This window comes from Sinocyclocheilus grahami, unplaced genomic scaffold, assembly GCF_001515645.1.
Source record: "Sinocyclocheilus grahami isolate Dianchi unplaced genomic scaffold, SAMN03320097.WGS_v1.1 scaffold1418.1, whole genome shotgun sequence".
Classification (NCBI taxonomy): Eukaryota; Metazoa; Chordata; class Actinopteri; order Cypriniformes; family Cyprinidae; genus Sinocyclocheilus; species Sinocyclocheilus grahami.
In genome coordinates, this window is record NW_015506597.1 from 110,043 (window position 1) to 124,656 (window position 14,614).

Below are 14,614 nucleotides of genomic sequence, written 5' to 3' on the forward strand. Positions count from 1 at the left end.
GTGAATACTGGATTGATCCTAACCAGGGCTGCACCGTTGATGCTATGAAGGTCTTCTGCAACATGGAGACCGGCGAGACCTGCGTTTATCCTAAACCCGCCAACATCCCACGCAAGAGCTGGTGGACTTCCAAGGGTGCGGAGCGCAAACACGTTTGGTTTGGAGAAGCCATGAATGGTGGATTCCATGTGAGTCTTTCTCTTTCTGGTCCTGCTGACCTACTGGATTCAGGTCTATTCAGAACGATTCTTCAGGGTTTAGATCATCTCTGTCTAATGCACTTTCTTCTGTTTTCCATCCCCAGTTTGGCTATGGAGATGACAACCTGGCACCTAACACAGCAAGCATTCAGATGACTTTCCTGAGACTGCTGTCCACAGAGGCCTCGCAGAACCTCACCTACCACTGCAAGAACAGCGTGGCCTACATGGATGAGGCCACTGGAGACCTGAAGAGAGCTCTGCTGCTGCAGGGGTCCAATGATGTGGAGATCCGAGCCGAGGGCAACAGCCGCTTCACATATACTGTTCTGGAGGACGGCTGCAAGGTGAGGAAACACTTCTGACCAGGCTTGGGAAGCAAGAATTTAATAATAATAATAATAATAATAATAATGGAAGTGAATGTAACCATAATAGTTCTAGAACTGTTTCAGTGCAGCAAAATAATACAAAGGCTCTGTTTACACCTGGTGTTAAGATGTGTTTTGGTCAATCGGATCACAAGTAGACGAGGGAGACACGTACCTGTTCACACCTGCTGTTTTAATCCATCTCTTCTGTCCTGATTTCTTTTGAGGGGAGGTCTGTGGGCAAGCGTATGTGGGCTTTATCTGACCTTTCACTCTAATATTGTGAAATAAGTAGAGATGCACCGATTTCAATTTTCTTGGCCGAAGTGTGACCTGCCGATACTGATTTTTGCTGATTCTGATTTTCTTTCTAAGAAATGTAATTGACAGCATATGCAAACAAGAATCTATGCAAATTTCAATGCAAAATTATTTACATAATAAAAGTAATTATTAAACATTACAATTCCCCCAATCTGGACTAAGTTGCAGATTGTCTCTCACTTAAACTACTCTCAAAATAAAGTGCTCTGTGACTGGAAAGAGGAAGAAATAGTTAACTTAAAATGAGTTGCTGTATGTAACAAAACAGATGTCATTTCCCACTATGTTTATAAATGGTAATTTTTTCCCCCTAACCTTATTAAATGTGTCATCTTTCACATCAAATTCTTACTTTGTTTCAATTAATTCAGTTAGAATAATAAGAAACTATAGAGTTGTTACCATTCAAATGAAATTATTGTTAACAAACTCTATCTTTGCACTGCTGAGGAACCAGAAGCTGCATCTGAAGTGGGATTAGATGCATTTACACAGACAGTTTGATGAAGCTGAGCTGCCATAAATGCATTTACACTGCAACATTTCAAATGCATAAATAATTTTATAAGATTAATGTTTTACATATTTTTTTAAACAAATAAATGTAGAAAAAAATGCAATGATGCTTTAACATGACTAAAATATGACCAGTAGGTGGCAGCAAATGTCTGTTTTAATGAGTGAGTCATTCATTCATTCATTCATTCAAACAAACAAACGGCTGATTCATTCAGAAACGAGGCAAGTCCTTATGAATGGGCCACTGAATCAGTGACTCACTCGATTCGTCCAAAAACGTGGATTCATTCAGTAACAAAACACTGCTGTGTGTTGCTCGGAGACACAACGGTTCTGCTGTGGCTTTGAACGGAACTATTCTCATCAGCAAAATGGAGCAAAAACAGTCAATATTAAGTCACTTAATTTGAACTTGTTTATTGAAATACTATTGTACAAATCAGTGTCATCACTATTGACATCAGTGTCACATTGCAATCGTGTAGATATCGATATTCGGGGAAACATCATGGCTGTATAATGTTTCTTAACTAAATCATATTTTGTAAATATCTTTGATTTTCTACCGCAGTATGCATCTATACATTTCTGTGAGTGACTTTGTGTGTGCTGTCTCTCTCACACACTCACTCAGGCTGTGTAAGCCTCATCTGGCACGACATAAATACATTATCAGTCGCCGTTTACACTGAATGCAATTAAAATCAGAATCATTCTCACACGAAACGACATGTTTACATGCGACTGTGAGTGTGCGTGTGTGCGTGTGGCTGTGATGCCATTGCCGGCACCACTGATAAAAGGATCGGCTCGGAATCGGCAAGACGTGAGACTGACCGCCGGTCACCGATCCGGGCCGCTCATGCAAAAAACCGTCCGATTCCGATCACTGGCCAGTCAAGTCAAGTCATCTCTAGAAATAAGCTCACACAATTCACATATGAGCTAAACACTGCAAAGCTTTTTTTTTTTTTATGTTTACGGCATGGATACATTTTTTCCGTGATGTGGCCATAAAAAATTAGATGAAACAGACTTTTCCCCCCTTTTTTTTGTTAATTATTTAACTGAAACCTATTTTGTGTAAGCCTTTTTTTTCCCTATCATATGTAATTTTATTCTGTTTATTTTTTATGTTTCTTTCCTGTTGTTTATGTACATGTAAAACTAAACCATTGAAAAGAAAAAAACACATTTATTATTAATGAGTCACATTATACATTTATCAGTTATAATTGAATGTAACTAGTTTAACGTTGTAATTTTGTGGGCTAACTGATAGGAAATGAATAAGCTCAGTCAGCGGAGAGCAGGCGGTCTTTTGTGGCTGTTTGAACACATTTTCTGAGTATTTTTAAAGCTACCTCTGTAACTGGTATAAATCGAACAAGCTCAAAACATGTTAGACCCCGTTCACACCTGTATTTAGTGTTGTCCACTTGTGATCGGATCAACGAAATCTCAGCATAATGCCAGGTTTAAACAGGGCCAAAGAGAGCAAGTAGACAACAATGCCTTTGTGTTTTTGTCCTCACGGGTTGAACTTAACTACAAACATACGGTGCTACCAGTACACTGTGACTCACAAACGCCTTCTAAAAATGTGCCGCTCACGTTTACATACAAAAACAATAGAGAAGCAGTTCGGTAGAGTGCAGAAACATGTTCTGTGTGAACAGCTGAGTTTTGTCCCGACAGAAACACACAGGACAATGGAGCAAGACGGTCCTCGAGTACAAATCTCAGAAGACGTCACGCCTGCCCATTGTGGACATTGCACCGATGGATATTGGAGGAGCTCATCAGGAGTTCGGAGTGGACGTGGGTGCCGTCTGTTTCTTGTAAACACAGAGGAACAGATGAAACCGATAACACTCTCGAGAGCGAGGAACAAAGAAAGAGAGAAACTAAAGAACTTGACATTTTAAAGTGGGACATCTTTGTGACTAGAAAAGAAGTGCTTCCGAAAGTATTTTTAGGATAGGCACTGATAGGCACTAGAGGTACTCATCTGTGACTGACCTGCCATTCCCTGACCCTCGGCACTCTGGGAACATCTCACGATCCAACACAACGCTACATGAGGCAGAAGCCAGAGAAAAGACAGAAGCAGAAGTGTGTCTTGGTTTTATTTATTTATTGTTAAGGTGCTGTTTCCCCCTGTGCATTTGAATCAAGAGTTGTACATCGGTGAGTCCCACACTAAGTATTTTATCATTTTCTTCTATAATTATGGGACTCACACATTCTACAACAGCCTGAACTTTGAGAATCACATGCAAGTCTTTCTTATCACCACAGTGTATGTAAATTACTGTGCATTAAAACAATCAATGGTGCTAATCTTATGAAACACCCTGCATTTTTTCCAATGACCAGATATATAATAGACATCGAATTGTTTGTGTATGTGTCCGTGCATTAAAGTTAGGTTTTTTCAGCCCTATTATGTCACAATATTCAATGTACTTTTAAAAGATCCGTTCCACATATGTGGTCTGTAGCCCAGTTTTGAGTTTTCTTTTTTTAAGCTACCTCACGCTGTAAAAAAACCACAGAAAAAGAAAAGCCATGCTAATTTGTAATGTCAGCATTAAGCCAGACTGTGCTTTGGTCAGAATTGAAAAGATAAATATAGCTCTTTTCCCTGCTTTATGCTACTCTTTATAAAATTACTTTATTAAGCGGCCCTAAGCACATGTGCTAAAATTACCTTCCATTGTCTCGCATCTGTCCTTTGAAAACCTATGTATGCGATAGTGGAAAAGTCGTATTATTGTTTTTGTTTTGTGTTTTTAATGAATGAAAATGTTAAAAATGTACAACCTAGAGATTGCTTTTATCCGGTTTCCTCTTGTTTTGTTTGTTTAGTTTTAGATGCACTCTCAGACACAGGGAAGAGCCAGCTACTCAAGAGTAAGAGCTTGTTTGTTTGTTTTTTTTGCTAAAATAAAAGGATAGTACATCTTTGTTCTGTTATATAATATTCGGGTTTCAGAGGTGGGTTGATTTATTTTGTTTTGCAAAATAAAGAAAAAAATATAGCATCACAGCTTAAGTAAAATAGTTAATTGTGACGGTTATTAATATTTCAGATAATACATCTGTGTACAAATAATACATTGTGCAGTAGTGCAGTCTGGCTAGTGTATTTATGTTTAGTATATTTCAACGTTTGTGCTCTGTTTTTCTATGACTTTTTACCGTAGCAACAACACAGAATCATTTCTATTAAATAAATAGAGTATTGTTGGTATATCTTTGATGGTTCTTCTTATGATTATGATTGTACAGCATGCCCTTGTGAGTCAGTGAGGATATCAGAGTCAAAGTAACGTCACACATAATTCTACCTTAGTTATGAACTATGATGTACAGCAGAAGCAGAGCGAGAAGACGAAACTATCATTGTTCAGGTGTGAAAGAAAGACTGGAGCAATCAGTCTGTGATGCAGCGCACACTGATCATCACGCGTGCTCTCTGGTTGATCGAGACAGGGCCGAATATTCATCCATTCATCACAAGAATACAACAGAAGCGTGTATTTACGTTTACACCAGAAACACTGATACTCTGCTGGGACACTGCGTGTCAGATCTGGATCCTCCCTTCCACCTTCTTTTCTCAATGGTGTATATACATACACTTTTCCAATACATGTTACATTTTTCCTCAAATAAATGTTGAGTCTCTCCATACAGAACATTGTCTGGTTATATTTCATGGTGGCAGCAGACTTTAGCCATGACTATTGGCATATGGCATATTTAAACTGTAAATATGCTGCTGGGCGAATCTGTGTTAATACATGCTCTTGAGCACTAACTGAAAGCCCACTCCAGACACACGTGTGTTTAGAAAAGAGCTTGTTATAGCTGTTGTTTGGTCCGGTGTGACACAAGAGACTTAGCAAACAATATCATCAAATGTGAGCATAGTTCCCAAAATTAACGTACAAGAGGATGAATAGGTCTGACTCCAGCCTAAAGGAGGCTGTTTTTTTTTTGTTTTTTTTAATATATTCTTCACTCCTGGAGAATATATATATATATATATGGCTGGAAAAACAAGCCAGAAAAAACATGAAGACGCACACAACTACATGATACTGATACAGACAAGAGAAATCCTGACACCTTGTGGAAGTCCAGAGGAAACGCATGTGAGAGCATAGACATTTATAAAGTGTTGGGAAGAAACCCTAGAAAAAAGTGCTTCCGTCTCTCTTCCAAATGTGAAATCTTGAAGTTGTGTACAGCTAAATGGTGTCAGATCTCCAACTTGTAAACAGCCCTTTTATAGTGGCACTAGCTTATAAGAGAGCACCTGTCAAGAGCTGCTCAGGTTTCCAAATGCCTGCAGTTCTCTGAGAAGTGAGTACGCCTGCTTAGAGCCTGACGTGGTGCTAAGCACTTTTCCACGCGTTTCTATAAATCTGAAAGTTGGCATGGATTTTGGAAATGAGGCCCCTGGTCACTACAGGCAGAACTTTAGCAATGAAATGCAAATTCTCTAATGAAGAGTTAACCTTTGAGAAGTTATTTGTACCGTAGATGTACTTAGCACTCACAACAGCATAATCTGAAAAAGTTTTTGCCAAGAACATGCCAAAATTGTGATACAGGCCATAATTCAAGGCAATGTCCTGCATACAATGATGACTGCTGTGCAACAGGTAACAGAGAAACATGCTGTAAACAGAACACCACAGACAGCAGTCCACGTGTAGGGGAGGTTTTGCTACAATTTATAACAATGTTTTCAGTATTTCTCAGAAGGCGAGCTTCAAGTATAACTCGTTTGAAGTAATGGTTCTTCATATAACATTTACATGTTACCCTTGGGAGAGATCATCAGGAAACACGGTGTTAGCTTTCACTGTTATGCTGATGATACTCAGCTCTATATAACTTTGCGGCCCGGAGAAACATACCAGTTTGAAAAACTAATGGAATGCATAGTCGATATAAAAAACTGGATGACGAAAAATTTCTTACTGCTAAATTCTGAAAAAACAGAGCTGTTAATTATTGGACCTAAAACCTCCACATGTAATAACCTAGAACACTGTCTAAGACTTGATGGCTGCTCTGTCAGTTCCTCGTCATCAGTTAGCAACCTAGGTGTGCTATAACTGAAAATTGGGTGTTTACTATTGTTATTTTGAATTATTGACACACTATTTTCCTAATTAATGCTGTTCAGTTGCTTTGACACAATCTTTATTGTTAATAGCACTATATAAATAAAGGTGACTTGACTTGTAACCCAGTGTGACATATGAAACAGCTGAACAAACCTTTGAGCAATGATTTCTGAGGAAGAAACACAAATCTGTGTTCTAGCTTTCATCACAGATAACATCCAGATCATATTGTCTGGAAACATCTAGCACACGTTATCTTAAATATTCAGCACAGAGTCAGTCAGACACCTGAACAGAGCATCAGCTCCTGCTAACGAGGGGTCCATAGCTTATCCTCAACCTCTGTTCAGTTCAGTCAACTGTATAAATGATGCTTGCATTGCCTTGGCTCTTGAATGAGAATCTGGATGCATTTGATGCTTCAATAGTTTGATGGTGGTGGAAACTTCCAGCATGCCTTCTTGTAATTAACTAATTAGCCAGCACAGAGTCAGTCAGACACCTGAACAGAGCATCAGCTCCTGCTAACGAGGGGTCCATAGCTTATCCTCAACCTCTGTTCAGTTCAGTCAACTGTATAAATGATGCTTGCATTGCCTTGGCTCTTGAATGAGAATCTGGATGCATTTGATGCTTCAATAGTTAGATGGTGGTGGAAACTTCCAGCATGCCTTCTTGTAATTAACTAATTAGACATTAGGTTTTCTTATCCAAGCTTGAGCCTCTTTGTCCAATTTATGTAAGTAAATCTCACAGTCGTTTTCAGCTTCTTTTTTTTTTTAATAACAGGTCCAATTCTAGGTCTAATCGGCAGCGTAGGACCGTGGCTCTGCTGTGAATGAGTGTTGGGAAAGCCATAGGTAAAGTTCCCACTCAATCCTCAGGTTTTTCCACAACACAACATTGCTCTCAGTGTTGCTTTTCAAACAAAACTTCTTTTATGACTTGTTTAGTGGCCTCTTTTGGCACAATAATTGGGCCCACTTTATATTAAGTGCCCCTAATACCTGTGTACTTAGTAACTAGATGTGTACATAGTATGTAATCACAGTGTAAGTACACATTGGTACATAGTATCTAAAGCTGTAATGTTTGTGTAACTACACATATGTAACAACCCACTGAATGGTATGTGTAAATACAAATGTGTAACAGGACATTGGTAACAACACCTTTTGGTAAAGAAAGTGTTACACTTTATATTAGATTCATCATGTAATTACTCTGATGTTACACATCAGCGGCCAGTAAGTTAGGCTTTACATATAAATTGTGGTTGGTGTCCAGAATGTTACACTTTATATTAAGTGGAGAGTTCCTGAGGAGTTAGCATGTAAGCACACTGGGATTACAGTGGTGCACCAACTCCACCAACTCGAGAGCCAACTCCTCCCACTTTAAATATCCCTAAACCAACCCATCTCCACCCCCTGCATCAAATTGTTCCAATTACTCTTATACATATTGTTGTTACAAAATGTAGTTATATATGTCCTGTTACACATTTGTACTTACACAAACCATCCTGAGGGTTGTTACATGTGTGTAGTTACAGAAATATTACAGCTGTAGATACTATGTACCAATGTGTACTTACACTGAGGTTACATACTACGTACACATCTAGTTACTATGTAAGTACACAGGTATTAGGGCCACTTAATATAAAGTGGGACCCAATAATTTGTCCACCATTAATAAAAGATATTTCTTTCTACTGTCCTCAAAAACATCAGTGGAAGATAAAAGTTTCAAAGCCCTTCAGGTCAGACCTACACAACATCAGGAGCCAAAAGGTGCGCATGCACAGATTTGATCTTAGAGTGCATGCGCTAAAATCCACACCAACATTCATTTTCATAAAAGTGGCCTTTGACGTGGAAAAGTGCCGAGTGTCACATCAGGGTCTAATGGATCAGTGGGCATCAGCACACACTAGTCCAATTAATGATGCACAATGGACTACAGTTACAAGGTGATCTACAGAACATGTCCCGCTGCTGCAGGTATGAGCAACAGCGATGTGCAACAATCTCCAGCAGTCTGGGAAGTCTGTGAACTAACCCCCGGCCACAACTAAGTTTCACCTCCGCTTGCACTGTTCACCATTATGTATGCACAAGTGTGTGTGTATGTTTGTTTAGACTAGTTATGTTAAGTGCTTTAGTTGATAAAACTTTTGTGCAGAATTACATTAGTTTGGCTTATATAACATAATGATAAGTATAAACATAAATTAGTAAATGAATTGTGTTACTAAATAAACAAATGGGACTTACAGTCACCTGAAGAATAACACAAAAATTTAATTAGAAATTAAATCAACAAAAAAGTGCAAAAGAAAAACAATATTATATTTGTAGGTATTTTCTGATTGAATCTGTTAAAATATCGCAGAGACCAGACATTTGTTCGCACTACAATCATTATATCTGCACTGTTGTTTACTTCACTGGTTTGCACTCTATCTGCCATGCGCCTTGTGCTGCTTTATATGTTTTTTTTACATTTTACCTTATTTGTATAATTGTATAGTTGTATTTTATATTTAAATCTGTATTTATGTTCTACTGTTTGTGTTATCTGTATGCACCAAGGGTCTGAGAGTAACGCAATTTCAATTCTCTGTGTGTATGTGCTGTACATGTGGAAGAATTGACAATAAAGCAGACTTGACTTGACTTGAGCTGTACTCCCAAACAGAGAAATGCAACCCACAACTATGCCTGCAGTGACAAGTACTTATTACAACAAAGAGAAATATGAGAAATATGGAATGACTAAAATAATCTAACAGACAACAAAATAAAGGCTACATATTGTAATTTATCTGTAGGTGTTAGCCAGCTAGCTAGTTCATCTAATTAGCATACTCATTTAATTTCCATTTTTTGCATACAGTGGAAAATGGCATACTTAAACTTAAATTATTTTAATTCATGAATGCTATATTATAGTCCTAGTCATGGTGTCTTTCAAAGGACACTTAGTGCACTTTTGCTGAATTAAAAGCAAGCAGTAATGTAACTGAAATGAAAACATTACTGACGCTTACATTTCTTTGAAAGAAAATAAAGTAAAATTAAAGCAGTTAACTCAAGCAAAAACGTTCCAGTGTCAGTGTTGCCAGTTAAGATGTTCTAAAAGGCTATTTTATAATACTGCATAAACATCAAGGGCAAGTACAGTTATTAACTTCTGATTCTTACTTTGCTCTTTTCTCCTCTTCTTTCTTCTTTGTGTGGCTTCCGGCCTTGTGCTCCTGATCATTTTCTTTTTTCACTCATTTTTTAGAAATGATCCTTTCAGAGCACATAAATGTCAAAACTATGCGTGCGCCATGCATAATTAATGCATTATGATGATGTATTATAATTACATCATGACGCAGAAAGTGTTTAAATTAGTCCAACATGACATGTTGTCAATTTTATTTTATTCTAACATTTTAATCAGTTCGATGATCGATCAGTACTAAAATTTTAATTGTCAGTCTTTGCTCAATATCTGGGTGTAGGAGCGCACGATGGTCCGAGAAAAACACTTTCGTGCGGCGCCCCAGTCATTTTGCGCCCTAGTGTTTCTCAACCAGGGGTCCGTGGCCCCCTAGTGGTCCTTGACGTAAGCAACTGCCTATGCCACGGGCCGGCCCGGACTACTTGCAAACGAAGTCCCTTCAACGAACCAGTCTCGATACATGCTCTAATGCAGGATCCTCAACTCTGGCCCACGAGAGCCACTTTCCTGCAGAGCTGAGCTGTAACCGAATCAAACACCCGAGCAAGCTAATCAACGTCTTCAGGATCATTAGCAAGCCACAGGTAGGTGAGTGATGAGGGTTGGAGCTGAACTCGGCAGCGCATTGGCCCTCCAGGGAAAGAGTTGAGGAACCCTGCTCTAATGCAACACGTTATTTTCTGTGGCCTCCAAAATACCATTTCTTAGAGTTGAAATGAAATGAGACTGAATGTTCACTGGACGAACAGATTATAGTTGATTGTAATATTCATTCTGCTAGAGTTCTGGCAGCTGATATAAATAACGATAATCAATTATTTCTACACATTTCCCTTTTGAGCTAATTTGCTAGAAGGTGTTCAAGGAAAGGAGCAAAAGCAAAACTTACCATCCTAACCCTAAACAGAAGTACACAGAGAGTCACTGCCATGAAATGTGTGTCTGACACCTAGAACCAGAAACAGTACACTTTGCCAAGTTCAAGATTACGGTTTAGTCACACATAAATCATTCTTTGAGGCTTCACTATAAGCGCAACAAGGACTAAAGAGGACCACTACATCTTAAACAGGTTCAACATCTCACCGAGATGCCACTATGTTGTTCAACAACACTATAATCCACGGAATGCACTGTATTTCTATCAGACTCATTTCATTCCTGTCCAAAATTAAATATGACTCTACCCTAAGGTCTGTCATTAACACATATGACTAAACTGTTCATCTTTAGGCCAAGAACAAGCTCAGTGTTTTCATTATCTGTATAAAAAGATCACTGTAGATGTCTAGTCCAGTTCATCTTCCACAGGAGACCGAAAGAACAAACAACCCACATTATCTCTGTAAAGCTCTGTATTTTCTACAGTGAACACAAACAGAAGCATGAACACAAGCACAAGAGCTGTTGTATTTATTAGTGAGTGATGTGATCAGGTGCTGGGTACAGCTCTGGGTGCGGTCTGCAGCGTTCTCTTGGCCATCTCCAGCGCTCCCTCCTGCGTGCGGTTCCCTCCGATGAAGCCGCTGGCGTGGACGAAGATGCAGCCGGGAATCCCGCTCAGCTCCGACAGCGCCTCGTCTCGCACGCCTCGCCATTCCTCCAGAAGACTCAATCTAGAGATATGACCAGCACAAATCAAGCTCCTCTCCCTTCAGCCGTGATCAACAGCACATCAACCGCAGTCAACAGTGAATGCAATAAAGCTTTCGTGAAGCCTTCAGTTATTACACTCCAAGATCTTTCACATCTGATATACTCGGCAGCAGAAGCGTGTGCTGATGGTCTCGGTATGAAAGTGTTTCGAGGAGACGGGAGAAGGCGCACCTGTTCTGGAAGGTGTTGAGTCCGGCCGGGACACACTGCACTCTCCAGTGTCCGCTCTGATCCGGGTACAGCACAAACTTGATGAGCACGTCCACCTTCAGCTCCTTCTCCAGCGCAAACAGATGCTCTTTCCAGGGACAGCCTCCCTGAGCCAGCAGCAGCAGCTCCCCGCTGGGATCCACCTGCACAGGACCGCTATTACACACCAGAGCCATGCTGCACGCATTCACTAACACAGAACACCGGCTGGAGTCTGCTGGGACACGGATTTAACATTATATAAGTGGAGTAGATTCTGTTCTTCAGTCTCAGACTGGGTTGCTCTAGCCGACTGCAGGATTGTTTGGAGAGACTCTCTCTTGCTTTAAAGACGGGTAAATGTGCTCCCAGCTGCCGTTTCCAACTAACAAAGAGGAAAAGCCTCTGGATACAAGTGAACTACAATAGCTTGTGCAATGCATGCTGGTTACAGATGGAAGCTGTGTTTACTTATTTGTTTCTGTTTTTGCTCCATCTTGTATTACTCACACTAAACTCTTAATTAAATCAAATGAATGCATGTTTAAAGTCTTTATTATTTGGCCACTCTTTCAAGTCTTTTGTCTCATCTAGTCTATTTATTGTCTGTTTTTGTCCTGTTGATAGTGTGACTCCTCTAGATTGTTGCCTGCTGATGAACTGAATCACACACACACACACACACACACACGCAAACACACACACACACACACTCACGCACACACACACAGTTCAGTCTAGGGCTGTGAGATATACCAACATTAATTAGAAATTGCGATATTGCTTAGTGCACTTTTCGAATCGCGAAGGCCGCGATTTAAATCATGGGTTGTGTGTTTTGAAGTGCTGTAACACTACATGATTTTAACATTTCCACACGCTAGCATAACACAATTTACAAGATTTCCTATTATTTCCTTGCTATATCATCACTATATAGAGAAAAAAAGTGTGCCAATGTTCAAAAATCTTTTGAAGATATCACTGAACATTTAGCCATTTCAAAAGTCAATTCCTGGCTGAAGTAAATTTGTCATCTCATTTTTAGTGTTTATTTAAAATGAGATATCTGTTTATTATTCTTACAATTATTTAAATCTCCAAACTGTTTGAGATAGCTTTGCTTCACTTATGCTTTGCTAAAAACAGTGTTGGGTTGTGCTCTGCTCTTCTCACACACACACTCACACACTCACGCACACACGTTCACTCACACTCACACAAACACACACACACTCACTCACTCACTCACTCACTCACTCACTCACTCACGCACGCACTCACACTCACTTGGACTCACACACACTCACGCTCGCACTCACACTCACACACACTCACTCGGACTTACACACACTCACGCTCGCGCTCACACAAACACACTCACTCACTCACGCACGCACTCACACTCGCTTGGACTCACACACACTCACGCTCGCGCTCACACAAACACACTCACTCACTCACGCACGCACTCACACTCGCTTGGACTCACACACACTCACGCTCGCGCTCACACAAACACACTCACTCACTCACGCACGCACTCACACTCGCTTGGACTCACACACACTCACGCTCGCGCTCACACAAACACACTCACTCACTCACGCACGCACTCACACTCGCTTGGACTCACACACACTCACGCTCGCGCTCACACAAACACACTCACTCACTCACGCACGCACTCACACTCGCTTGGACTCACACACACTCACGCTCGCGCTCACACAAACACACTCACTCACTCACGCACGCACTCACACTCGCTTGGACTCACACACACTCACGCTCGCGCTCACACAAACACACTCACTCACTCACGCACGCACTCACACTCGCTTGGACTCACACACACTCACGCTCGCACTCACACTCACACACACTCACTCGGACTTACACACACTCACACTCGCGCTCACACAAACACACACACACTCACGCACACACACTCACTCACACGCACTCACACACTCACTCGGACTCACACACACTCACGCTCGCGCTCACACACACAAGGATCATTAATGTATTTTCTGGGCTGTGTTTAACAACACTCGCAGAGCAGATTACAGTTCATATCTGCACCGGAGCGAGCGTGTTTCCAGTTTTTATGGTTATATTTCATAGTCTCACTAATATCTGTAAATGAATAAATTAAAACACTAATATTAGTAGTGAAATTTTACAGGTGTACTATAAAATAAAATAATTTTTCTTAAATACTTAACTTCTGCCATATTAAACTTTTAATTAAGATTAAGCTTACAGTAACGTCAATTGTTTTTTGATCTAATATTTTGGTGGGTCTTGAAATAGATTATATTTATATATATACATATACAGTGGGTACGGAAAGTATTCAGACCACACTCTCACACACACTCTCACACACACTCACTCACTCACTCACTCACTCACGCACTCACTCACACTCACTTGGACTCACACACACTCACGCTCGCTCGCACTCACACTCACACACACTCACTCGGACTTACACACACTCACGCTCGCGCTCACACAAACACACACACACTCACGCACACACACTCACTCACACGCACTCACACACTCACTCGGACTCACACACACACACAAGGATCATTAACGTATTTTCTGGGCTGTGTTTAACAACACTCGCAGAGCAGATTACAGTTCATATCTGCACCGGAGCGAGCGTGTTTCCAGTTTTTATGGTTATATTTCATAGTCTCACTAATATCTGTAAATGAATAAATTAAAACACTAATATTAGTAGTGAAATTTTACAGGTGTACTATAAAATAAAATAATTTTTCTTAAATACTTAACTTCTGCCATATTAAACTTTTAATTAAGATTAAGCTTACAGTAACGTCAATTGTTTTTTGATCTAATATTTTGGTGGGTCTTGAAATAGATTATATTTATATATATACATATACAGTGGGTACGGAAAGTATTCAGACCCCCTTAAATTTTTCACTCT

At 40.0% G+C, this 14,614-nt stretch overlaps 2 protein-coding genes across 3 annotated transcripts in view; one reads left to right on the plus strand and one right to left on the minus strand.

Moving 5' to 3' along the window:
* LOC107570126 (collagen alpha-1(II) chain) overlaps positions 1 to 4,674 on the plus strand; it is a 42,188-nt gene extending 37,514 nt beyond the window's left edge. For both annotated transcript variants that reach the window (XM_016256323.1, XM_016256324.1), the window contains 3 exons: positions 1 to 188; positions 305 to 547; positions 3,113 to 4,674. In XM_016256323.1, the coding sequence (XP_016111809.1) occupies positions 1 to 188; positions 305 to 547; positions 3,113 to 3,259 (578 nt within the window). In that variant the 3' untranslated portion in view covers positions 3,260 to 4,674. The remainder of the gene's footprint in view (positions 189 to 304; positions 548 to 3,112) is intronic.
* A 6,483-nt stretch (positions 4,675 to 11,157) lies between these two features.
* Positions 11,158 to 14,614, minus strand: part of LOC107570120 (UPF0160 protein MYG1, mitochondrial-like) — a 4,144-nt gene continuing 687 nt past the window's right edge. Inside the window, exons 3-4 of the mRNA XM_016256318.1 lie at positions 11,626 to 11,878; positions 11,158 to 11,414 (exon numbers count right to left, since the gene is read on the minus strand). Of these exons, the coding sequence (XP_016111804.1) occupies positions 11,231 to 11,414; positions 11,626 to 11,878 (437 nt within the window). The 3' untranslated portion in view covers positions 11,158 to 11,230. The remainder of the gene's footprint in view (positions 11,415 to 11,625; positions 11,879 to 14,614) is intronic.